This window comes from Falco punctatus, assembly GCF_963210335.1.
Source record: "Falco punctatus genome assembly, chromosome: Z".
Classification (NCBI taxonomy): Eukaryota; Metazoa; Chordata; class Aves; order Falconiformes; family Falconidae; genus Falco; species Falco punctatus.
This window is the reverse complement of record NC_137586.1, coordinates 25,391,730-25,419,076: the sequence shown is the minus strand read 5'-3', so window position 1 is coordinate 25,419,076 and position 27,347 is coordinate 25,391,730. Positions and strand designations below refer to the sequence as shown.

The 27,347-nt window shown below is 39.3% G+C and overlaps 1 protein-coding gene across 11 annotated transcripts in view; it reads left to right on the top strand.

Moving 5' to 3' along the window:
- Positions 1 to 1,717: 1,717 nt before the first annotated feature.
- TENT2 (terminal nucleotidyltransferase 2) overlaps positions 1,718 to 27,347 on the top strand; it is a 45,169-nt gene continuing 19,539 nt past the window's right edge. Inside the window, exons 1-11 of one of the 11 annotated variants that reach the window (XM_080370875.1) lie at positions 1,725 to 1,873; positions 2,321 to 2,542; positions 4,495 to 4,532; positions 5,175 to 5,300; positions 8,011 to 8,260; positions 9,361 to 9,475; positions 9,596 to 9,687; positions 10,477 to 10,543; positions 17,839 to 17,908; positions 21,544 to 21,620; positions 24,973 to 25,101. In XM_080370875.1, coding sequence (XP_080227001.1) covers positions 2,534 to 2,542; positions 4,495 to 4,532; positions 5,175 to 5,300; positions 8,011 to 8,260; positions 9,361 to 9,475; positions 9,596 to 9,687; positions 10,477 to 10,543; positions 17,839 to 17,908; positions 21,544 to 21,620; positions 24,973 to 25,101 — 973 coding nt within the window. In that variant the 5' untranslated portion in view covers positions 1,725 to 1,873; positions 2,321 to 2,533. Of the gene's footprint in view, positions 1,917 to 2,320; positions 2,543 to 4,343; positions 4,533 to 5,174; positions 5,301 to 8,010; positions 8,261 to 9,360; positions 9,476 to 9,595; positions 9,688 to 10,476; positions 10,544 to 17,838; positions 17,909 to 21,543; positions 21,621 to 24,972; positions 25,102 to 27,347 lie in introns of all 11 variants that reach the window. The other 10 variants (XM_080370874.1, XM_080370871.1, XM_080370877.1 and 7 more) reach the window with 10 other exon arrangements.

The window sequence follows — 27,347 nt, the reverse complement described above, 5'->3', positions numbered from 1 at the left end:
TGTGGTTTCACTCCATATATGCCACTAGGGCTTGTCTCTCATAAACGTAATTCTAACCACAGCATGGGCTGATCCTTATACAAGGATCCCAAGCCACGGCCAAGGTGAAAAGTCCTGTGGGAAGGATTCACCTGGAGCCGAAACCCTCCGCTGCCAGTCCATTTGCAGCCCTACTTCATCCGGGCCCCTGCACTTTCTCTTCCATTAAGTCCACCAGGAGCAGCCAGAGCCGGACACCACGCGGCCCTGCCGACGGGCTCTCCCTCAGGCCAGAAGCTCTCTGGGGGGAGCCAGCCTCAGCTCACCCAGTCCCTCTCAAAGACTGAAGCTTTAACAGCATGTGTGCACTCAAACTCTTCATTTTGACGTGCGGAATTAGACTCTATAACTCGAAAGTTATAAAGTAGGTATGTTTATTGCGCGCAGATGCACGGGGGATCGCTCCTCCACAAGCGTGCATACCCGAAGTGACGAACCATCCCACATTTATACAATGAAACAAATGAATATTCAATTAACGCCTATACATATTTGTTACCTAAACCCCGCTTCGTATGTTAATTAGCTTATCAGTCCGTTTCCTGGAATGTGGTGGTCTTGCAGGTTTGTAGGTGATTCATGTTCTTGTGACCATCAGATCTTCTTCAGCAAGGAAACTTAGCACTCCCTCTCTAGATAGCATTGGAATATCTCTCATCCTTTTCTCATTCTTTTTTAAATAGCCCCTTTGTTAGAGGGAGAAGGGCAGGCATCTCCCCGTCTCCCCTTTGTTAGAGGAAGAAGGGCAGGCGTCTCCTCAAAACTGTAGTTGTCTCCTCAGAGCTGTGTGCCTATGTGACCAGACACCGCACCCATGACCAGTCACCATACCCACATTCCTTGAGCAGACATATACAATCACAATCGATGTCCATTGTCCCCATTTCACACTATTTCTCCATATCAATTTCAGCACCTAATTGACACCAAGAGTTCACTGATGGCAACTATCCCTCCCCAGAGCAACAATCAAACCCTGATTTGGCTCTTACCTTCTCAACTCTCCATCTTTCAGGGCACAAGCATCAGCCCATCCTTGACTTCAGATTCATCCTAGCACACTTACAATCCCTGGTGGCCAAAACCTAACTTATGTATTCAAATATTACCTTTTCCACACTTCAGAACAGTAGTTCAATTACAACTGGTCAGTAACTTTGAAAGCAAAATACCCGGGCTGTTATTCCCATCTTTTGGCCTCGGCCCGAACCGGCTGCGAGGAGCACTGTGAGCCTCTGCCCTTGCTCCCGCGGCAGCACCGACCGGCCGCCAGGCCCTTGCCGGACAAACCCCCGGAGAACCGCGGCAGCCGGGGCAGGGGGCTGCGCGGGGCTGTAACGGCGGACGCGGTGCAGCTGCCGCCCCAGCGTAAGGGGCCGGGCTGGCACCTCCCGGCAACAGCTGCGCCCGAACGGAGGGGCCGCCGCCACCGCACACAGCCCCCGCAGCGCACAGCACTGCCCGCGCCTCTCCGCACCCTTAGCGCCTCACCGGAAGCTACCCCAGCCGCCAGTCCGCCGGTGAGGTGGCAGCCCTGACCAGCGGGTAACGACCACCGGCCCCACGGCCCGCCGTGCCGCTGAGGGCGACGAGCCCCGCGGTGCGGCGGGGAAGGGGCGGTGCAAGAGGCGGGCGGAGGAGGCGGTGCAAGAGGCGGTGCAAGAGGCGGGCGGAGCCGCCGTTTCCTGTCCGAGTCTCCTTATCCGGGTGAGAGGCCCTAGCTGGAAGGGCTTCCGGGTGTTGTGGGCCTTTGCTGCGGTGGCACGGGTGCGAGCCAGGGGCTTGGTCTGTGCCGCCTGCGGGCCCACGCCGCCTGTCCTCGCCTCCACCCTAAGTGAGTCTTGCGGTGCGGGGGTCCCCTTTTGCTGCGGGGAGAGGTGCGGGGGGTTCGGGGCCCGAGGAACGGAGGGCGGCCCTGGTCGCCGCCTGCTAGGCCGCGGGGTGCTGAGGGCTGGCGGGGCGCCGCGGGAGCGGGTGTGCTGGGGCCTGGCTGCTGGGGCCTGGCTGCTGGGGCAGCCTGCCGGCGGGCACTGTGGGCTTCCCCCGAGGGTGCGCTCCTACCTAGAAAAAGTGCCCCATGGGACAAGCACACCTGAGTTGTAGCGGTTGCAAAACTCCTTTTGGAGACCCAGGCAATTTCTACCAAGGTAGTCCCTGCTGAGAGTCATGGTAAATGCCTTTGTAGCTGCAGTGAGACAGCAGTGTTGCTACATGGTTTGGTTCTGGTTTGGGGAAGGTAACACCTTCGTTGCTTTTCTTTCTGGTGCCTACAACTTCAAAGGCTAAAATGAACACGTTACTTTTGCAACTCGATCTTGAATTCTGACACATGGTTCTGATCCTGATGAATTATATCCATAAACTGGTTATGTATACCGTGTGTGATGCTGAGAGTGCCCAGGCTGCTCAGAGGTGATCGAGATGTGTGTATTATGTTGCCTGTCCATGCTAGAAATGGAAAAGTTCAGATGCACGCAAATATCATTCAGATTAAATGCGTCAGGTGAGTTTCATGCCATGCAATTCGCATTTATTTCTTCAGCAGAATTGAAAATAAACATCCCCAAAGTAACTTTCATTAATAGGTAATATTTTCCTGCCCCACCCTTCCAAGAAAAAAAAAAAGAAAGAAGCCTGTGAGGGCATTAATCTTGTCAACTTTTTTTTGGCGCTAATACAGCAGTGGCTATGTAGGTAGTACTTGGTCTTTGCTAGTGTGGGCTGTTGTCACAGGGAGTAAGGAATGAAGGCAGACCAAATAAATTCCCTGGTATTTATTTGCCTGTGTTCCATGCTAATGCTGCATGCAGTGACAGTTGGAGCTGTCTGAGGAGGTTAAAACATGACAACAGTCCATAGTGCTAGGAGAGAGCTCTTCAAAGGAGATATCATGGCTGTGGTAACAGTGAGACCTTACCACAGTAAAGTTAGGAATAACCAATTTTATTTCAGTGCATGAGAGAATGCCTATTAATATAACTGTTTATACAAATTTTTTTTTGTGTGTGTATATATATTTAGTTTGGTAATTGAGACAACCCAAAGTGATACTTAAATTTTTATTCCAAATAGAGATTGCTGCGTGGTGATAGGCCCACACCTTGGCATGGAAATCCTATCAGCACTTTTTCCAATTGTATTACTGTAGTATTGGGTTGATAAAAGGATTTTTGTGTAATAGTTGGAGAAATACTGCCATTGTTCTTATGGCTTCTGAATGTTCCAGTTAAAAGTTGCTTGAAAAAACGTCGTCTTCTTGTATTTGAATCCCTGTATTGCACTAATTGGATAACTATTGTTATGCAGAGTATTGAGATCAGTCATGTACAACTGTGTTTATCAGTGACACATCTTTGGTTGCAAAGTTCCTGCTTAAGACAATAAAAAACAAATGAAGAAACCTGAAAATAATGTCAGGTTTTCACTGCAGCAAAGAGATATGTCCAGCACTGATACCTTGTGTTTAAAATCTTCTGATACATTTTTTCCAGTGTAAAGTCTGAACTTTTGTTTTCAGCATATAAGTTGAGCTTAAGGTAAAAATACTAATGATTTGCAAAGTGGTTGCAGTGCACAGTTCAGCTTGTTGCAGAGACAAAGGTTTTCTTTTTCATCCAACGTTTCTGCTAATGTGTAATGCATGTAATGATACAAGACCAAATAGCAGTCAGTTGTGCCAGAATAAATTTCAAATTTAGGAGATGGTAAACCTACCTTTTTCTATCATGGATTCCATTCAGCAAGCACAAACATTAAAATTCCACTATATATATATGACATTTTTAAAGCATGATAGTTGACTTTCCAATTGTTGTCATTATTTGACTGCTTCTTTGCATATCATATCTTGAAAAAAATTAATTTTATTTATAGTTCATGATCAGCTGCATCTTCATGTTTTTATGATGTAGTCAAGTGTTTCTTCCCACATATTATGAACCTCATTGTGGAATGTTTGAAATAAGAAACATATTCCACTATAATATGTTACTTTTCCTTCAGATAGAAACTATGTCTTGTGTCATGTAATTTTTCTAAAATTAAACTTAAAATGGAGGGGACCAAATAAAAATACACTTTTAAACATAAATAAAGGAAGTAATAGTTGTGAAACTGAGGAGAATATACTGTTTTTATTTGATGTCTTCTCCTGAAAAGAGATAAAACTAGCCCACAATCACAATTCTTTTAAGGAATTTCTGGAAATACGTTTTAGATTATTTGAATTTTTAACCAAGAGTTTAAAATGTAACTAGGATTTCTTGTTGCCTAATTTTGATTTCTTTTTCGTTTTTTAAATGTAGGTGAAAGGATACATGTTCACTTCAAGTACAAAGGAGGATGTTTCCAAAATCCCATGATTTGAGTCATCCACAGTTCCTTTCAAAATATCAACAGCAGAGTGATTTCTTCGATAATCTTTGTCTAAGTATACCACCTTTTCTTTTTCAGCAGCAAGTTACTGATGCTCAGTTTAATTTTCAGAACACAGAGTAAGTACAGTAAGATTTGATAGTGGGGATTGGGTTGTAAAAGAGAGTTAACGGTTTCTTAAAAGAAATATTTCTGTTCATGGAGGATGTGTTTCACTGTTTTTAACATTAAACTGCGTTAAACTTTAAAAAAAAAAATAGGAAGGGGTTGTGTGAAAACAGAGCTGTAACATTTCTGTTGGTGACCTGCAGTTTTAATGTTCTGCATTGTGTGTAATGAATGAGAAGCCATTGCACTGACTAAAGGTGGTAATCCACAGTTCAGTTTTAAAGATCTTAATTTGTATTTGTTTACTGAGGATAACAGGGAGGACATGAGAAGGGGAAGAAACATTTATTCTTGGGGCTAGATTTGAAGACACTGAAGTGTTCTTTAGGCTCTTTAAATTTAACAGTACCTTAAGTTAATTTGTTTACTAACCTCTCCTTACACATGTGCTATGAATAATGACCATCTTCTGTTTCTTTAATGAAAATTATATTACATACTGAAATACCTTTTCGTTTTGAATAGAAAAGACAGATGTATTGCTTCTAAGAAAAAAATGTCAGGACTAGCTGAGTTTAATATTCACTTAAGAAAAACCACTAAACCATAAAAAGCATCTTGGTTATCATATGAGTAACAGTTATGGACTGTAGTCTCTCCAGGGCTCTGTTCAGTGGGAATCTTCCAACTACTCCACCTGTTACACTGCAGCCAATGACTTGCAGAAATAGCAGTCCAGGACATATGTCTGATGCCCCCATGTCATTCCGAGCAAGAAAGTAAGTTCTTTGTGTGTATGTGATTAATTCTGCTTTTAATGTACCTGTGGTGAAGCTTGTCTTAATACCAATTTCATGTGCAACTTGATTACGTTAGCGGTTGCAGTACTGAATAAAATGTTTTTTGATGAAAAAGGCCATGTCATGGCTTTTTAAAGCATTCGTGTACCTGCTTTTGAGAACTGTAGTACTCATAAGTGACTTAGCATGTGTATTTTTTCTCTTCAAACAGTTGTAGCCTTACAGAACTGTGATTTACATGTTTTATTTTAATACTATAATAGAATGATCAAATCATTTAGGTTGGAAAAGACCTTTAAGATCATCAAGTCCAACTGTTAACCCAGGACTGCCAAGTCCATCACTAAACCATGCCACTAAGTACCACATCTATATGTTTTTTAAATATCTCCAGGAATGCTGGTTCCGCCACCTCCCTGGGCAGCCTGTTCCAATGCTTCAGCACCCTTGCAGTGAAGAATTTTTTCCTAATACCCAAACTAAACCTCCCCAGTGTAACTTGAGGCTGTTTTCTCTCATCCTGTCACTTGTTGTCTGGGAGAAGAGACCCACCCCCATCTGCCTCCAGCCTCCTCTCGAGAGAGGCAGCTGTAGAGAGCAGTAAGGTCCCCCCTGAGCCTCCTCCTCACCAGACTAAACAACCCCAGTTCCCTCAGCTGCTCCTCACAAGCCTTGTGCTCCAGACCCTTCCCCAGCCCCTTGCCCTTCCCTGGACACGCTGCAGCACCTCTACGTCCCTCTTGAAGTGAGGGGCCCAAAACTGAACACAGTATTTGTGTTCAGTTTCATTCATAGGTCATAGGCTGTGTGTGCTTGCCTGCAAAAGGGTTTGTGTCAATATAATTGAGTGTTCTTTTCCTGTTAGTTTGTCAAGAGTAAGACTGTACCCTTGCTCTTTTATGGAAATTATAATGTTTTTCTGGTGACACACTAGACATCTCTCCTGATTTTCTTAATTACGTGATCCTTTATTTTTCAAACACAAAGTGCTAAATTCAGGCATACATAAGTTCTTTGAATTTTATTCAAACATAGTTTTTCTACTTTTCAAAAAACCTAAACTTACTTGAATTTACATGACTTCCTTTGTTACTTTAGTTACAACAGAAGGAGGAATTTCAGATGAATGTGTGGTTTTATTTTCTTTTAACATTCTAGAAAAAGTCACTTCTTAGCAGTTCAAAAATAGTAGTTGATATGTGTTTGTAATAATTCTGTGAATTGGCTGGTGGGGAGGAAGCTTTATGTAATCTGTCTTCAAAACTATTTCCTGTATGCTGTTTCTCTTCCAGATTTAACAGATCATAAAATACATAGAATTAAGTATATGGTGTTAAGCTTTAATTGAGCTTATAACTGTCACATGAACTAAAGTTCCTGGTTTCGTGCTACATGCATGTTTTCCCCTTGACCAGTCTGGTTTATGGAAAGCTATGCTATGTTAGGAAGTTTGCAGTCAACTAGTTGATCCTTAGATCTTAAGTTGACTCTTCTTAAGGTATATTTGCTGAACATAATTTTATGCAAGTTCTAAGTCAAAATATGCTGAAACAGCGTTGTGCTTTGATTTAATGTTACGTTATGAGTTCCTTTAAGATTGCAGGAAGGTAATGTTATTAGAACCTCTCTCAGACTGGAAAACTGAAACGATGGCTTGAGGTCTCTTCAGTTAAATTTTTGTTATTAGTAATACTGTCTGTTCAGGTCCCCAAACTACTTTGATTCCAGCTTTTCTGACTACAAGAAATTACTATGGTTTTACTAATATTTCATTTGTTGACACACATGAACATTTGATTACATGCTGTTTAATTAGAAGAATGTATGATTACCCCCATACTGGTTAACTTTATGCAATACTTGACCTATAAACAAAGCATGAATATTCTTTACTGTGGATGGGCCACAGTATTCGGCCACTGATCAGCTTTTCAGCTTTTTTTTAATGAATAGTTAAGATGCCAAAGTGTAATATCAGTGTATCTCTTCAAATATATTTGAGTTCCTGTGACAAACGACTTAATGAAGATATACAGACCAGTGTTTGATACTGAGACTTCAGGTTTATGACGCGTCTAGCTTAATATCATTGTTAGTTCTATTTGCCAAATGTAGTGTTTCTTTCTTGCCTAGATTACATGGTTTACTGTCTGTATAATCTAAGACACTGGCAAATGCTACATTGAATTGCTATTGTGATATTTTTCTCTCCTCCCGACTGCTGAATTCATTAATCACTGGGTATTCAGAAATCCACAAAACTTCTCACTGTACTTAAGTGAATTTAAAAGAAAAGTACCTTTACATAGTCTGTGTATCTTTTTTTTCTTAAAAAAAAAAAAAGTATGTTGTCCCTGAACTACTGTGATAACTTTTCAAGGTGTCCTTGCTTAGCTGAACTTGCCATTTAGGTTTAAACTGGTTAGTACAGACACTCTTGTAAAGTAGTTGCATCAATTCACTTCACGGGTAGCTGCACTTTTACAGTTGTACATTCTCTTTTCCCATTCCAGGTTTATTTCACCTAATATCTAGGATGGACACCTTTTGTTCAGTAGAATACTTGCTTTTAGTGAAATAGTCACATAATTAAGCATTGATATTTGTACTTTATAGCAACTTTCTTCCGATTGTAGACTGGAGCTTGCAAACTAGAGGGATTTCTTTCTCTCTCTCTCTCTCTCTCTAGGAGACTAAGTGTAGAAAGTGCTCCGCATGATGTCAAACGGCAGCGGTTTCATTCACAACATACTCAAACAACTGTAGTTAACCAAGCAGTGCCTTTACCAGGAGGATGTAGATACTTCTTTCCAGGATCAATTCAATCTCCACTGTTCAATACACGTAACGTACAAGATTTAGGTGGATGTGCCAGTCTATTGCAAGATACTATATTTCCAGATCTTACAGAAACCACGCTCCCTGTGGCCAAAGATAAGGTAATATCTTTCTATGCCTGTGCTTTACATCTGTCTTCTGAGTAGGCAGCATGCAAGTGGTTCTGTGGGAGACCACAAAAATTTCTGCAAGGTTCTCAAATATGTCATAGCATCTCTATTGCTGAGCTGTCATTAGAAGGTATTTCAATAAATGTAGCTGCCACTGTGGTCCTTTATAGTCTCCTTGTGTGTGTTTGGGTTTGGAGCATTTTTGGGGGGTAGGGGTGGTGTTTGCTTATGTTGTTTGGTTTCCATACTCTAATGTCAGGAAAATTGCCTGCTCCAGGAAGCAGAAATTGGAGGGATGGTGCATTTGTCACATGTCTGGGGGTAGGGAGAGTCTTGATGAAAGAAAACCCACCCTAGTAATGACAGAGAAGCCCATTCTGAAAAAATAGTGTTGGGCCTGTAAAGACGTTCTCTGCCTGTCTCCAGAAAAAGATAAAAGTTACTGTCCTAGCTGTTCTACACACAGAAGAGGATGCCTTTTTTAGGTGGGCAGTGCAGTTGGAACTCAGTTTTTTTTCTTTTTTTAGTTAGATGAAAAGCATGTGGCTAATCAGTCCTCATACTTGATCTGCACCAATGTGAAAGGGTTTTTTAGTATCAATATGCCTGTTGATTATAGCATATAAGTGTTGTGAAAGAGAAGCAGTTAGTGCCTCCTTCCACCAAAGATCTGACTACTTCTTTAATAGTTTGTGGGATAAAAAAGCTAACAAATAAGTTTTAATATTTATTTTTCTCCCTATTATTGGTAGGCAAACTGTTGATGTTAAAGTCAGCAGAATATATCTCTGGTCTTTCCCTGCTTATTCCCTGAAAGGCTGCAGATACTGATGAGGCAAAAATTATTTCCTGTGGATAGATACTTTATAACAGAACAATTTAAATATAAAAACCTTGCAGAAATTTCTTCCAGGGAGTTGTTCAATATGAATTCAAGTGCACTAAAACCCTAGACAATGGAATAGGTCATACAAAATTATGCTGGGTATTTTTTTTTTTAATGCAGTCTTCTGTGTTTCATGTAATTGCATCTCTGGCAGGAATGAATGTTCACTTTTCTCTGTCTTTGCTTTTTGAATGTGTGTGTCAAGTTAAGTCAGCAGGTTTTGGACTTGTTTCAAGTGTATCAGCAAAAGAACTGTGATTTGAACAGAAAAGAACTCTGCAGAATAGAACTCCAGAGAGAAATTCAGCACATTTTTCCACGTATGTTTTGCATTTGATTACTTAATATCAGTTTCAATGTTTTTCAGGTTTGCGGTTCTTCCTTCCTTTCAAACCATGATATGTCACATGAATTTTTATTCTGTGATTCTTCTGTTACAGGGAGCAGACTCTTTTTGGTTGGGTCCTCACTGAACGGGTTTGGCACTCGTAGCAGTGATGGTGACTTGTGTCTGGTCATTAAAGAAGAACCAGTAAGTGATGAACATACATAGTTGAAACAAAGTCTGTTTTTATAAAGTACGGGCTTTTATAAGTCTAGATTCTAAACAGAGAAACAAATTGTCAAATTCTTTTGATAACATATTTTTGCACTCGTAATAGCTATGAACTATGTGGCCAGTAACATCACAAATATGAATTTAACCCAATGAAACATTAAAAAAATAAGTGTTACCTGCACTCCATAAGTGAAAAATGGCCAGCAAAACAGAGAAGCAAATTCCCTAGAATCATCAAGAAAATTATTTAGAAAACTCTTAACTCATTTTAGATGCAGGAACAACTTTTAGTAAGTACAATTATTTTTTTTACTTAATGATTTAACTTTTTAGCAACTAATTTTAGTGAGCAGGAATAAGAAGGAATTTGATCTGCAAAATATCTTTATTTTTGGTAAGAGAAAATATTTGAGTAGAACTTGAGAGAAAAGATGTAATAAAAAGATCTAAATAGAGCATAATTTTGAAAGAATTGAAACATCATCGGAAAGGAAGAAAAGGACATTTTTGTGTAGGTGGGACTAGGTTCTTATCAAGTTCTATGATTTTTGAATGTCTGATAGTTACTTTTTATATTGAATATGAATTGTTCTGTCTGACATTTGCCGCACTAAATGTGTATGTAGGCAGTGGAATTTGTTAGTATACATGTTCATGTTTTATTCTGAGAATTAGTTTTATTTGAAAAGTAAAGCATGCTTACTTGAAATATCTAAATGAGATATACCAACCTGTTTCTTTAATTTTAATACCATATTTCAGGTAAATCAGAAGACTGAAGCAAGGCAAATACTCAACTTAGTCAAAAACCTCTTCAATACTAAACTTTGTAAGTTTCTGGCTGCAGTGAGGTGGTAAGATTATGGGCAGTTCTGGTAGAAGTATTGATGCAAAACTGTAACTGCATCTTGACTAGCTTCTAATACAGTTTGTCTGGAGAAAAATGATAATATTTGGTAATGTTACTTATCTTGGTGCTGATGGATAGTTATTAGAGAAGCATAAAGGTTGCCTTGTAAAATAGGGGACTTGAAGAACAGGTAGCATCTAAAATGACTTTTGAATCGTGGACCACAATTTGAGCAGCGGGTGTGAAAGTAGATTTCTGTTTGGGAAATCTGTTACTGAATTCTTACTACTTGACTAGATTGCAGTGCCTTCCTGGGGACAATACTTTTGTAAAATAAGGTGTTACTCACAGTACACTGTGTAGAAATGTTTTGGGGTTTTTTGGGGGGTGTGTGGGGAGGGGCTTGGTACCAGTGAAATAATTGGGTGCCTAGTCAAAAAATTGTAACATGTCGACAGTACCAACACATACAGGAGAAACAGGTCAATTCATAGTTCTTACAAGTTGTTTTTCAGAATCCCTTCAGATGAAGAATTCACATGGGCCGTTCTTAAACGTGAAAGCCTCCTACTTCAAAGAGGCTTTTGTACCATCCTTTGAATTATAAAAAATCCTTGTCATTTATTGATACCAGTGACTGTGTCCCCCTGCTTCTCAGATTTCTCATCATAATCTTTGATGCCATTCCTTATATTGCTGCTCTGAACAATCCTGCAATGGTAAAAGGAACAAACCATGAATTTAAATGCAGACTTTAAAATTTCTTCACTGGCAGGTGTGCATACCCAGATTTCAACAGCTCACTTGGAGAGACTTAATAGATCCATCACAGAATAAGCATCTGATATTTAATGGCTTATTACTGTTGCACATTGGTGTTTTCATAAGGAGTCCAGAACTTAGTCTGGGTTTGCCAAGGATGCAAGTCATTCTAGTGCTTCCTGAGAAGCACAGTGATAGAACAGGTGTGTTTTCAGGGGTCAGAAAGGGAGCACCTGAATAAACCTTTTTCAAGAGGTTGTGTTCTATGACAGAGCTTTAGACAAAATCAATGTCTAAACATCAAACATCAAAAAAAATGTTTGTTTACCAGGCAATATGAGTATCAGCTAATAATGGTCATGTGCAAGTGATCCCTGAAAGTTTTTTGTGCCGTTGTGCATTTTTGATGCTTTGCTAATTCTCTGTATCTTGCAAGTGCCTTTGGTCAGCTTCATTTAATTAAAAATGTTCTTTGGAAGGTGAGGCAGGACAAAACACTGCTGATACTACTGCTCTTGTCATACTGTCTCCGTCATGGTATAGACCCCTTTGATCATCTCTTCATGACCTTAGTGATGTTAACATCATGAAGCATGAATTCCTGTACCTAGCCATCTGTCCTTGTCTTTTTGTATAGATGTTCTGTGGATAGAACAGATAAACAAAAGTTATTTGAAAATGTTCATGACTGAAAATGAAAAGACTTTGCTATATGGATCCTTCCATTTGGGTTTAGTTTATTTAGAAACTGTAGCTCAACTATGCTAAGGTCCAGTAATTCTGAAACAAGGGTTGTTGCCCAGTTATTTTAATTAAAGCTCACGTAAGTAAATACAGTTGCTGTCATCCATAGTTTCAAAACAGCCTGTGGGTTGTTTTGGTTGGGGACAGGGAGGGAGTTCCAGCAGGCTAGATTTCAGAAGCTAAGTCCTTCATACACTTTTTCTTCACCTCTGGAGAAGTCTTAGCAGTATGCATTTAAGTGGAGTCCTGTTGGCACTCCTGTGTGTTTGTGGATTCAGGTTTATGTGCTTAGAAATGGCTGTTCGTTGTCAGCTCTAGATTGGCTACGAAGTTCTTTAACAGAACTTGCACATAACTTAATGCAGTTTTTTAAGTTAATTCCTACCTTCTACTGTTTTCAGAAGTGAACTGCCACTTAATCATCAAGCGTGGGATCTACAAGTACATACATGTAAAGAAAAAGCCTACAGAAACTGTAATTCTTTTGAGATGTTACTTCAGCTTGAACCAGAGTTCTAGATTTGCAACTTTTAAAAGGTTAGCAGTACATGTATGCTGCTGCTGTGCACAAGCAACTGTAAGATTTGTCTGTACCAAACTTCTTTATTAGTTGCAACTTAATTCCAACAGTATTCTGAACTTTACTGCATGGGCTTTTTAGCCACTTAAAAGGTATAAAGCTTCTTCTGATCATTATTTTTAAGTTTTTGCTGTCCCATTAATATGTATGATGCTATCCTGTACTCTTAAGGTGATCACAGAATGGTCAGGGTTGGAAAGGACCACTGGAGATCATCTAGTCCAACCCACTGCTAAAGCAGGTTCTTCTAGAGCAAGTTGCACAGACTTGCATCCAGGCAGATTTTGAATGTCTCCAGAGAAGGATACTCTGCAACCTCTCTGGGCAGCCTGTTACAGTGCTCTGTTACCCTCACAGTAAAGAAGTTCTTCCTTATATTTAGATGGAACTTCCTCTATTGCAGTTCGTACCCTTTACCCCTTGTCGTGTTGCTGGGTGCTACTGAAAAGAGCCTGGCCCCAGCCTTTTGACACTCACCTTTAAGATATTTGTAGACATTGGTAAGATCCGCTCTCAGTCTTCTCTTCTCCAGGCTAAGCAGGCCCAGCTCCCTCAGCCTTTCCTCAGAAGTGAGATGCTCCAGCCCCATCACCATCTTTGTGGCCCTCGCTGGACCCTTTCCAGTAGTTGTTCCTTGTCTCTCTTGAACTGGGAAGCCCACCACTGGCTCTAGCACTCCAGATGCATCCTCACCAGGGCAGAGCAGAGGGGGAGGATCACCTCCCTGGACCTGCTGGCCACGCTTCTCCTAATGCCCCCCAGGATCCCACTGGCCGCCTTGGCCACCAGGGCACACTGCTGGCTCATGGGCACCTTGCTGTGCTCCAGCACTCCCAGGTTCTTCTCTGCAGAGCTGCCTTCCAGCAGGTCAGCCCCAGCCTGTGCAGGTGCGTGGGGTTGTTCCTCCCCAGGTGCAGGACCCTACACTTGCCTCTGCTGAACTTCATCAGGTTCCTCTCTGCCCAATTCTCTGGCCTGTCCAGGTCTCACTGAACGGCAGTGCAGCCTGCTGGGGTATCAGCCCCTGCTCCCAGCTCTGTATCATCAGCAACTTGCTGAGGGGACACTGTCCCTTCATCCAGCTCATTTATGAGTAAGTTGACCAGGACTGGTCCCAGTACTGACCCAGGGGGAACACTGCTGGCTACAGGCCTCCGGCTAGACTCTGATCTCAAGCCCCTGTGCTCTGCCATTCAGGCTTCTCAGTCCATCTCACTGCCTGCTCATCTAACCCACGCTTCCTAAGCTTACCCATGCAGCTGTGCTGAGGTCAAGGTAGACAACACCCACTGCCCTTACCTACCCAGCCCAGTCATTCCATCATAGAAGGCTATTAGGTTGGACAGGCACAGGTTCCTTTTGGTGAACCCACACTGACTGTTCCTGATGACCTTCTTTTCCTACACGTGCTTTGAGATGGCCTCCAGTGTGAGCTGTTCCCATCACCTTTCCAGGGATGGGGTTGAGGCTGACTGACCTGTAGTTTCCTGGGTCCTCCATCTCGCCCTTCTTGAAGACAGGAGCGACACTGGCTTTCCCCAGCCCTCAGGCACCTCTCCTGTCCTCCGTGACCTTTCAAAGATGATGGAGAGTAGCTTGGCATTAACATCTGCCAGCTCCCTCAGTGCTCAGGGGTGCATCCCATGGGGGCCCATGGATCTGTGGGTGTCAAGTTTGCTTAAGTGATCTCTGACATGGTCCTTTGACCAAGGGGAAGTCTTTCTTTCTCCTGCCTCCAGGGTCTGGGATTCCTGAGGGCCGGCCTTGGCAGTGAAGCCTGAAGCAAAGACAACATGCGGTAACCGCCTTCTGTCTGTCCTTTGTCACCAGGGAACCCACCTCATTCAGCAGCGGGCACACGTTTCCCTAGTTGTCCTTTTCCTGCTGATGTGCTTGAAGAAGCCCTTCTTGTTGTCCTTGCTCTGCGCCACTCCCCCACCACCCCCACCACCCCAATTTAATTCCAAATGGACCTTAGCCTTCCTCATTGCCTCCCTGCATGTTCCGACCACATTCCCTATATTCTTCCCAATCTTCTAAAATCTCAGAGCAGAGACTCTTCTATATTGTCATTCTGCATCTAGAGTACTGGCTGAAATGAAGGTGTTCTTTTATTTTTGAATAGTCTAGTTACAGAATAAAGTAGGAAAAAGCTTCTGATACTTACTGGTTTTGTGTGACATGTTAGTCTTAAAGGTATGTATTGGGTTTCTCCTGAAGTAGAGACCTGTAAGGTTAGCAGTATTGAAGAGAGTATAATTCAAACCACTGAGAGTAAACATCAAACTAATTACTTTCTTCAGATTTATTTAGGCAAGATTCATTTGAAAAACAGCTTAGCAGTACTTGGTTGACTGGTCTTTCCTATCTGAATAAATAGCAAAAAGCTCATTTTCTCTTAGTTGCACAAAGAGGTGAAGTAGTGTTGAGACTAGGATATTGGAGTGGAATTTGCTAGATGGTTTGTCTAGTGGGGAATGTGCAACACCTAGGACAGGCAAGGGAACGCAACTTAAATGAAGGATCTTGGGGGATGATGCTGGTGGGTGAGTGAATGCCTATCAACCATTAATTCATCCTGTACCAGGCTGTACGCTCCTAGAATCTTCAGGACTCTGGATTCAAACATTGGTGTCAGCTAGTTTCTCTTTCTATAATATAACCCTATCGATGAGAGCAGTCTACTTGTGCAGGGTGCTAAAGATCTTTTTGTCATATACCATGCTTGGGATTAATATTTTGTACAATTGCTTAGTCTTATATAGTAAAAGAAAAGAGAGACTAAAGTTGCTTAATCTGAAATTCTGCATGAGTAGGTTATTTAGGAAACACTGCTTAGTCCTCTTTTACTGTAGCTGAAGTGGCAGTGTTTCTTTTTTCATAGATGTGCCCAAAACTGTGGAGCAGCTATGTGGAATTCTTTATGTGTATTTTGGTGTAGGCCTTCTGGTCATAGCTTCAAGGTCAGATAGTCAGCCTAGTAAGGCAGTTACTCAAACTGCATGTATTTCAGAATTCCAGATCCTATGTTTGACTGTTTCTTCCCTTGTTATGTATGACAATCTAATGTACAATAGAGATTCTGTGAAGTGTTATTGGTATGAGCCAAGAAAAAGGGTACTAGCAGCAAGTTACTGTCTTCTAACATTGTCTTTGCTTTGTTTCACCATGGGAAACAGATTGGAAATATGTTTTGTGATACTATTTTTTTAATTATTTCTTAGCCAACTAATTTGGCACAAGCATCCATCAAGTGTTGGGAGGCATTTTCAGACAAGGATGTGTTTGGAAGTGGATTGTCACTAGAACGAGCTCAATTGACTTCTGAAGGGCACTTGAGAAAGGTCATAGTGAGGAAAGTTGAATTGCTGTGGTATGCAGATAGATACACACTGTTGTCTACCATGTGCTAATGTGTTGGGTATCTTTGTCTTAAATTTGGTAGTGAAAGGAAAGGAGGCAGGGAGCTCTACACACTTCATAGCTCCATTTTAAGAATGTTATGGGATGTTGAAGGAGGGATGATTGGATGTGTCTGCAGGTGCACCTAGAAAGAGGAGACATTAGTTATATTAGACTGTATGTTCAATAAACATGGAGTTAAGATTCTTCCTTTAACATTAGGAAGTTAGTAGGATTATCTCTGGTTTTGAGTGCCAGTCTGTGTGTTGCTTAAGATAATACAACGCATAGTGCCAGTCTGTGTGTTGCTTAAGATAATACAATGCATTAAAATCCAGATAAAGGATTACCTTGTGTCAAATATAGGCATACATAGACATAGGCCCGTATCTACCATCAAGCATAGCCATAAAACACTTCCAGGAAGTCTCAGAATAAAAAGTAAAATTTGTTTTAGTTTAATACTGCACAGTAAGTTTTACCAAACATGAAGTTATCATCTAGACACAATGGGGATGATACTATGTAACCATGGTTGCTATCCAAGCTGATAGAAATGCCTCTTAATTACACTCCCACCCCCACCTCCCCAGGAAAAAAAAAAGTGAAAATCAGCTTTTATTTAAGGTTATTTTTCATCAGTGTTACTTCTAGCTTTGTCATTTTATGCTAATTAGAGGTTAATTTATAGAAACAAGGGGAGTGTATCATGTTAGATATGGACCTAGACTGTGCAACAAATCTTGTGGTCCTAGATCAAGCAACAGAAGAAATCACTGAAATCATGCCTTTTGCCCAAATTTAAATTGTGTAACCTACGGGCTTTGCTTTTATTTGTCTTTTCCATTACTTTCTGGGGCACATTAAACATTCAGGGTTATGGACAGCTATGAAATATAGCCTGAGGTACCATCAAGAATAAGGAAACAGCAGATAATGACTGATGCAACAGTGTTGGGGAGCTGAGTTGCAAAGGTGCGTTAGGTGGCAGTGTACGAGTCTGGCAGAGTTCAGTATGTTTGGGTTTGGATGGTCTGGCATTGAGCCTGTGTGTCTGTACTGTGTGGATAATCATCTGAGGTGCGATCCTGTGATTGTATACTTGTTGCATGTCCTAGCACCATTAAAGCAAAAGGCAGTTAAAGCTTATTCCGTCTTTGCTGGAAAGTGTGTTCCTTTTTTCAGTAAAAATTCAATAGGAAACGTGTTTCTTGGTATGTACTTTATCAGTCAAATAGTTTTTCAAGGACGTGTTAAGCATAATTGGTGCATAATGAATACATAGTTATGTTATTTTTTTATCAATAAAATACATGATCTGTACTATTAAGCAAACTAGACACAATTAAAAAGCTTATCATATGCCTGTTGCTACAATGTAGCACTCAGCTTAAGCGTCTGGCCATCCTGGATAGATGTGTTCTTGCTCCCTTCTTTTTGAATCTTAAGTATCAGGATTTCTATTACAAGTGCTGCTTAGTGAAAACATTGTAGAACTGCATTCCTTATGTTCCAATTTATTGAATATACTTCTCACACAAAAATCATGCACTAATGTTTTTTTCTAATGTTTACTGCAGGGTGGGTTTTTTTCACACGCTTTACTAGGTTGTATTTTTGCAGTTGCTGAGGGTTACTTAGTTTAGCGCAACCCTTCTGAGAATATTTATGCTAAATTTAATAAAGCTACTATTTGCTATGAATCAGTCAATATGACTCCTTTAGGATCTTTCTTCAAGATCAGCATCTTACATGAAACTTAATTGCATAATTTTCTCCCTTCCAGCAGGCTACATTGAGCGACCTCAGCTGATTCGAGCAAAAGTGCCGATAGTGAAGTTCAGGGATAAAGTCAGGCAAGTATTCATTTCAACATCATTTTTTAGATTGGCACAGGAAAATACTCTATATAGGTACTGTCCGTATGCATAGTCCCACTGAAGTCATGCTTTGTTTATTTGTGTTGTACTATACTATTACAAATTTGTATGACTAGTGTGCAGTGGCAGTCAGCTTAGTTCCTTGATGGCCTGAAACACCTCATGTGGTTGAGATGCTGTTTAGTTTCTTTGATGTGAATTAGTAGCAGTACGTCACATATTTCTGTGGGTTATTTGTAAATAGCAGACTGCAGTTGATAAATCGTTCATGACAGAAGAACAAAGGTGGGAGGAAAACTGTTGTGAAACATAATTTTGCTGGCTGTGCAAATATAACTATTGAGCTATTTAAAGACTAACTCACAGCATTTACACTATACAAACAACATTAAAACAAACTTTAGTTTCTTGTGATGACGTTATTTTCTTGATTCAGAAGGTTTTGTTCATTTTAGAAGAATATATTCTGTCTTCTAGAAAGGTATTCTTTTTAAGATAGTGGTATTGCATGTTCTGTTTATAGGTTTAGGTACTAATTTTGTGGCCTCTTTTTTAGAATGGGGAAGTAATTGGAGAGAAGTGCATGTGTTGTATGTTCTGTCTTCATCATGAAGACATGAAAATGAGTAATCAAGAGGAACGTACTAGGACAGAGAGTAGTGCAGCTCTTACTGTGTGTGATAAAAGTATCTGACAGAGGAGAAAGTTGTGTAAAACACTCTGATTGGGAGTCTGAGTACAATGTTAAAACCTTCCGGTATCCATGGGCTTAGATTTTGTAAGACTTACGTGTATCGTCTTCATGTAATAATGTGATTTGACTGTTTATTTTAGAACATTGAACAACTATATTGTATCAACAACATTGTATCTAACTATATTACAGTGCCTCTAAGCTTCTAAAATTTTGCAACTCAGGCTCTGTATTTAAAAACAAATAAGCCAATTTCTCTGGCCTCTCTTCATAAAAGTGTATCACAATATGCTTTTATCACAGTGTACTTTTATCGGGGCAGAAATCCTGCTGTGATAAAACTGAATCTGTTGTGTTTACAATTTGAACTAACAGATACTAATTTAAGCTTTTCTTGCATCTGAGATTATGTAACATTTGCTTTACACCAAATCCTGTATTTACTTCTGTATACTTGCCTACCTTTTAAAAATCTGAATAATTTTTATCTAGTAACTTTCTCCTCTAACAGTACAAAAGGTTACTTCTCCCATGCTTTCTGAAAGTATTAAAACTTGTCAAGGCAAAATTTGCATTATATGGCTCAGCTACATATAACAATGTTGTCTTTTCATAGATACTTAGAATGGTAAATTACTGGTACAAATATTGAATAAATTGTGGGATTATAGCAAGAATATTTTATCCCATTTTAAAAGCAGAAAATAAACTTTTAAAAGAAGCCTTAAGTATGGAAGTGGTTGTGTCAGAAGACTGAAGTCTTTTTATAGGCATTTATAGTCCATACTACAGTCACTTGCCAAAAGAAGTAAGTCACAATATTCATATACCTTACAGACAGGATTTAAAGAATTCTTTATTTCCTACTAAGTACAAATGTTCTTAGACCAGAAGCTGCCCATCACATTTTTCAGAGAAAAGAAGTGCTGTTCACCATCTGGTTTCCTGTGTTGTTTTTCTGGACAAGGGGGGCTGTGGGGAATGATGTGACTTTAGGTTGGGGATCTTTTTTTTTTTTCTTTTTCTATTTTATGTAACCTGTCACCTCCCCAGATATTTTCTCTTTTTATTTAAGCATCTGTCTCTTTCCAATCTCTGATTGGCCTCTGTCTTTTGTAGACTCATACATATACATATATGCACACTGATTCATTTTTTCACAGAGGTCTTGAAAAATGGATTGGATATTCTGTACTTGGGGCATTAAGCTTATTTTAGCAAAATCCAGAAGCTCAACATCACAAGCTTCCTGTGGAAGCAAGTTTTTTTGATGCCCAGCTGCTGGGAGAAGATAGTAGAATTCAGTGGGTGGTATCTCTGCATCTTAATTCGAAGGTATTGCCAATGGTCCATATATACCTGAAAACTGCCATTTCCCACTTTGATTTGGTGAGTGAGAAAGCATTCAGTTTGTGGTTGTTGTCCTTTTACCTCTTAAAGGTGGGGTTTTTTTTAGGCTGTAACAATCAGAGAAGATCCATTGCACTTAAAGACTTAAAATTTTTTTTCAGTCTTTCGCAGAAAATAATTCTGATGCTGGCTCTACTATCAGACAAGCTTTTTATTAATGAACAAGTTTCTGCACTGCAGAGGATGCAAAAGGATCCTTTTCTGCCACATCTGATGTGCAGTTGACCCTTTTCGTCTCCTTTAGTGCCTTTAGTAGAACTTGAGTCCCAACAGTACAAAACTTTTTTCACTTGCCATATTTGCAACTTCTATTAAATGTGCATATTAAAGTACAAAACTGCAATCGAACTTGCTTAATCAGCATCTGGTAAATAGTAATCTTGTCAGTTGGGGTTAACTGGAATTACATGTGCAGCCTGACTTATTTCTGTGTTGTATTTGCACATACAACTCACATTCTTACTGGTGTTTGTGCTTATTTTTACAACTGTCAAGCAGTAGCTCAGGCTTGTTTATTTCCTGTACCATTATGTACTGTGCTTTTGAAACATCTAAAAAGTCATGCTTGATATTAATTCTGTTTTAAAATTGTGTAGCATTTTTGATGCAAAGAATGTTTTAATGTAGTTAATGATGTCAAAAACTTTTTGTAGGCACCTAATGTGTTTTACGCAGTTTAATGAATTCCAGGTCCATGTTCCCCTTACAATACTTCAAGACAATCTAAAAGAGTATTCAGGCAATCAAATGCTATGTGAATGTAACCTAGCTATATAAAATGGTAATAGTTGTATGTTGCAGATAGCTACTTCTTTGCCAATAGTAGGCTGTTCTTGTTGTGCATTACAGTGTTGCTATAGCTTATTGACTATGACTTTATTACTGTTTCTGGAGTACTGTGAGTAGTTAAGCTCTGTATGGCATATGAAATTCAAACTTTGGAGTGGGGTGTGATACAAATAAAGAGGTAGTGCTTGTTTGCCTTGTTTGCTGTTAATATTGTGAAACACATTAAAACTGTTGTATCACAAAATCTGCAATGTTTGCTAATACACAGCTTTAATTTCAAAGTGCTTGCTGACCATCATTGCAGAAAAGAGTTTCTTAGCTTTTGACCTTTTCCAGTTCTCCTCAGTTCATTGGCTTGATTTCCTAAACTAATATCTCAGAGAATCCTTCCTGGCATCAAAAGTTGTCCATAGGAAATCATGTAGTGCAAGTGGTTGGGAGAAAGATTTGTTAGATATATTAAGTTGTCCTAATGTCTAAATTTGGATCTACGTGTATTCTTTATGTAAAACAACAATTACATTTTTATAATAATGGAACTCAAGTACTGTAAACAAAACCAGTATAGAAATCACAGCCTCAAAACACTATTTGAATGAAGTTTCTAGAGTATTATCTTAAAGTTACATTTCTCCACCTCTGTCACTAAGTGGGTAATAAATATTCTGAAATTGAGTATCATGATGCTTGATTCTTTTTGTTTTCTTCTCCCCGATAGCTGTGTGGAGTTTGACTTGAATGTAAATAATGTTGTAGGAATAAGAAATACATTCCTTATGAGAACCTATGCATACAGTAAGTTTTTTATGTACTTATTATTTCTATAAACTTTGTTTTTTTAATTTGTATTTTGGTATTGATAGAATATAGATATATTCAGTTGAATATATTTAGGTTACTACATATATGTATATAAGTACCTAAATAGCTGCATCGGATAGTTTTAATATAAGTTCTTGTTGTGTATTCTAAATACATGGAGAAAACTGATATATTAGCTAGGTATATCTTTAATTTAATATAATATTCAGAAGGTAACAAAGATTCTTCATATTGAGGTCCACATATCTACTACAAGGTCTGCTTCAGTATTCTGCGGGTAACAAGATATTTATACTAATGATTATCTAGTGGTATAACTTGCAGCTTTTTATTACCTTACAGCCACTGATAGGATGTGTGGCTGATAGCTAGCTGTGTCTCTATGCTGTTACAGAGTCTTTACTTGGAAAATCCAAAATACTGCTTCAGGTGGTTTTTTTACTAACCCCAAAACAAAACTGGTTTATGTCTCCTTAGGAGTTCCATGTCAGGGAGAGATTGTGAAACACACTTCTGAAGGGGAAGTAGTAAGAACAGCAGTCTTAATGCTAAACTAAGTTTTTCTTACTTAGCATCACAATATCACTTGGTGGATAAATATCTAAGGAGTGGACTTCAGGCTAATTCTTCTAGGTGATTTGCATTTCTTCCTTGACCACCTTCTGCAGTTCTTGCTTACAGGAATTGTTTTCTATTTAGGGTAGGAAATTACCAGCAGAAGTTACTTTTAGTACTTACTAATATTTCAGACAGAATAGTTTCAGTGTTCCATATTCATGTTACTAGGAGAGTCTATATTTTTTCCTGGATCCGTTGGTTAACTGTAATTTCTTCATACATCCAGGAAGGAGTATGCCTGGAGAAGGATTTCCTTCCAAGCTTAAAAAGGTTAGGCAGATAATCTTTGTTGTTCCTGGCTACAGGTGAGAAATCACTTCACCAAGTCTAATGTTGATATAGTTGTTCCCAGCTTCTGCCACAGATTTTCTTTATTCCTCTCAGCAAATCACTGTAGAGGGCAGATGAGAGTCCAGATGTGAAAAGAACAGTGGAAGCAGTCCTGGTATCTCACCTTTTCCTCTGCTCTGCCTTGGTGCCCACTTTTATAAGGCCAGCAAAATTAACTTTTTGTCTCCTGATGAAGGATAAATATTGTTACTTTCTTGAGGTTGAGTAAGTGAGTAGCTGAGGGAGACCTGTGATTGAAAAGTTTATCTCCTCAGTGTGCTAGACCTTCCTAAATGGACAAGTAGTATCAAGCATGGTGTGTGGTGCACCTTTGGACCGGAAAACTCTCAGGTAACATAAGACAAACTGAAGTAGATGGAGACATTGTATCACACGATCTCTTTGCAAGCCATATAAGTCATATCAACAGGGTGGGTAGCCTTAAAAATACTAGCCTGCTCACGAAAATTTGTGGCTGAAAGGCTTCACTCTGCGTGGGGGAAAAAAAAAAGATCAGATTACCTCTCATGGAAGATGTATGAGTCTCTGTTCCGTTAGGACAAATCAGATGCTCAGGCAAACAAAGGACTAGTTATCTTGGGATTTTTTTTACCATGTTCACTAAAACTCATAAATATTTCTGTGAGTGCTCTTCTGTCTTTATTGAAATCAGCACTTCTATATTGGTGTATAGGCACTGTAGAAAAAATCAAAGATGATATGGCAAAGTGAAGCAGAATGTCCACAGAAAATGTAGGTAGATGAAGCAGAGCTAGAAACTGAAGTCTGTGCTGTTGTGTTATCAGTTGTTTGCCTAAGGAGGCATGTCTGCAATTAAATCAGTTCATGGTAGGTATTTTTCAATTAGTGGAAGCTGGACCTTTAAGCTTGGAGGAAATGACATTACTGAGCATTTTCTTGAGAGGGTAGCTTGTTTACTGTTGAACTCAACAGGCACTAGCAGGCAGAAAATCTTGGGTAGCTTGTTTACTGTTGAACTCAACAGGCACTAGCAGGCAGAAAATCTTATCTCAGAATGTCAACTAAAAAGAAATCCTTTCTATTGTAACACAGACACACAAGGGTCCCATTTGGAATTTGAGCCTATTTGCATTGTTCTTTCATGGAAAAATCTTTCAGTTAACACATATTCATATGATGTCTGTACAGTAATTTTTCTACATCTTGCACTATTAATAGTTATATTTTTTGAATTCAACCACTGGTGAATGATGTCGGGAATGAGGTGACTGATGGTAAGGAGTTTTGTTCTGTCTAAGAGGTCTTCCAGATCTAGGACATTCAGTCTGAGAAGAGTACCACTTACGGAGCATGTGTACTGAACTACTGTGAACAGGTTGTGTGAAAATCATGTGCTTGATACAACTTACAGAATAACAGAGAGCACCTCAGCTGTGCTGTTGTAGGATGTCTGTTGTCTTGGATGAAGTGATTACGTATTGATATATTCCTGTCCTGATGTGCAGTATACAAAATTCTGCACATTGATGTCAGGTTAGAAATTACACTCCAGAACAAATAAGGCTTTGTAAGGCCATCATAAGAGATCTGACTGAGCTGATGATCTGCTTCCACATATCTGCAAATAAAAAAGTACTCTGCAAGGTCCCTAGGTGGTGGTGGTGAGTGACATCTCTACAACAGATCACTATCTTAATTAGAAGGCTATCTATGTTCCCCAGAAATTCAGAAGATCATACCTGGAATACAACTGTATTTATGTCTTTCCTAATGAAAAGAATATGTCTTGATTTAATGAATTATTGTATCTAACATCTCATCTACACAAAAAGCTACTGAGGACAAGGCAAACTTAAAATAATTTGCCCTGCATACATTTGTATGCAGGGGTTACTGCTTTCATGGATCTTGAGGAAAAGTTAAGAATGAGCTCTGTGTTGTCCAAACAGGAAAATTCTTTTTCTTGCTGTCAAAGTTTATATAATGTAAATAAATTTTTAAATCATGTGTGGTCTGTCCTGGCAGCAAGTTAATTCAAGGAAAATTAGTACAATGAACTGGAGAGAACTTGAAAGTAGAGTGTGACACTGCTGCATTGACTGATGCATCCAGTTTTGTCTTACCTGCAGGTTACTTGGCATACCCCTTGTAGTGTGTCTGTGGATCTTACTACTCAAAAGACTTTTCAAATGCAAATATTTTTTTCTGATTTTTATAAGATGGATAGAGTTGTATCTATCTACTCTACGTTGTAGAGTAAGTAAATCTTATAAAATGATTGTAAAAGGTAACTTTAAAATACAAGAGTATCATGTTGATCAGGTAGGAACAAATGTTGATTGATTGCTGTCTAGTTAAATGAGCTTTTTTTGAGATGTATTTATTTTATTTGCAGTTGAGAATCGAGTTCGTCCATTAGTACTTGCTGTTAAGAAGTGGGCGAGTTGCAATGACATAAATGATGCCAGTCGTGGTACTTTAAACAGCTATAGTCTTGTATTGATGGTTTTGCACTATTTACAGAGTAAGTATATTTTTTACATATTGTAAGTGTCCCTTTTAAGTTCATATTTGTGTTGTTTTCCTCTTTAACGACATTAAACACCAGCAGGAGTCATTTTCCAAACAGAAAAATCTGAAAGCAAAGTGGGTTTACTCCATTTCCTTACTGCTGCATTTTTCTTTAACAAGTGCACTTCTTCTATAGAGGCAGAGTTACCAGCTTCAAAAAGGTGAAAAACCAAAAAACCACAAAAACGCAAAACCCAAAAAACCCTCACCAAACAACCAAAACAGTGTACTCACAGGACACTGTGTAACTATAAAACAAACTCAAGCCCTAGCTAACAAAAATCTGTCTGTTAACAAAGAGAAAGACCTAAACATAATATTCTCAGTGGGGTTTGGGGGGGATTTTGTTGGGGTTTTTATTTGTTTTTTTCATTTGGGAACTTACAAGAAAATTCAAAGGGACAACAAATGCTATGGAGTTATTTTTCTGTCTCCTGATAAGCAAAGGCCTGAACACAGGGGACATACACAAGAGTGCACTACCATGTGGTTAGATTTTTCCATTGATTACTGTCTGCTGTAAGGTGACAGATATCAAAGACCATTAATAGTTGGGATATTTGACAGCCAGTGGCAGTATCTTCCTTGTGATTTCAATATATTGAAACGGTGAACATCTGTATAGAGCTGGAGAGTTTTACCTGAGAAACTAAGGGTCCCTGTTGAGAGTTCAAGAAACCCATGCAGTCCAGAAATGTTTTCAAGGAATGGAATGAAATTACCTTATCCCCCTATTTCTTTCATTACAGGAAATTAATGTTGGCGATTTTTGTAGTTTGTAGTTCATGCTTAAGGCTAAAGGAATCATTTAAGAAATCATTTAGCTCAGTATGCATTTCTTCATTGTTTATTGGGAGATAAGCGGCTTCAGAAAGGAACACAAGGGATCTTTGAAGTGTACATCTTGTGGAGTGACATGCCTGTAGAAGTATTTTCTTAACTCCTGTCAGTTCACGTATAGACTGTGTATTTTGCTGCCTGTATTTGTTCTGTGTCTTTGTTTGAATTTTTTTGTAACAAGCTGATTACTCTTGTTCATCTTATTTTAATGACAACTGGTTCTTAACATTTTATGATCATAGCTGTGGATAAATTGAGTAGTCCCTCATTTTAAAATTTTCCTCTTTGTCGGTTTACATAGGTTTTAATTTTTTATTTTTTAAATTGGGTAGACACAATATTTAGCTCCTGGCAGCTTGTTTGGCCTAGAATATAGATAGTTGCTGTAGAGTGCATAGCCAACTATTTATTGGTTTCAGAATTGTGCTACACCCACTCTGTGCAGTGGTGGAAAGTTTTTTATGATAGTTGACTCAAGCTGGTGGCTTGCTTTCAGCCAAACAGTGTGTGTAGTAGATGACCTAGGAGGGCATTTTGTGTGTTTGGGATCCCATTGGCTGAATTACTTCTGAATTATTTTGTGCTCATACTGTGTGCTTGTTACTGTACCAGTCATGAGTACAGTAGGACAACCTACAAGATCCAGCAACACTGGGCTTTTTTGTCTACGTCTACTGTGGTGGAATTAGATAGATTTCTTTGTTTCTATGGAAAGGAAAGAAAATGTGGCCAAGTCTGTTGTCACAGGTCTGAAACCACACTGGAGGTGACTGAGTACTTCAGTGTAGGCCCTTAATATACACCAAGGGTGGGGAGCGGGAATCGATCAAACAAAAAATGTTGATTTGGAGATGAAATTACAATGGCCTTAAAGACACCAAAATGATTATTAGATACAAGATGTAAATTTTGAGTACTACTGGATGTGAAGATTGCTATACAAAGGTGAAGCACAAGATGAGGAGAAAAAGTATCTTTACATGGTCTACCAATTAGTGACCATCCTAACAGTGACTTGATAAGCATTTGATAGTTAGTGTTACACTTTCAATGGAAACAGACCTTTTCACTTGTAAATTTATTCTCCAAATTATTTTCACTGTATTTCACAGTTACTCTAGAGACTTGTATTTCATGTTGTGTGCAGTCATGGATAGCCAATTACTGAGCTGTGCATAAATGTAACATACAAAAGGGAAGACAGTAGGAGTTACAAGGAAGTATAAAGGTGTAGGCTTGACAGAATGTTAACAGTGCAACAAGCATGAGGGCATTAGCTGTAGTTATCTGTGTCAGCTGCAACAGCTGTCTAGGGAAGGGGAAGAAAGTTCAAAATAATCCTTTTCAGAACTACGATCA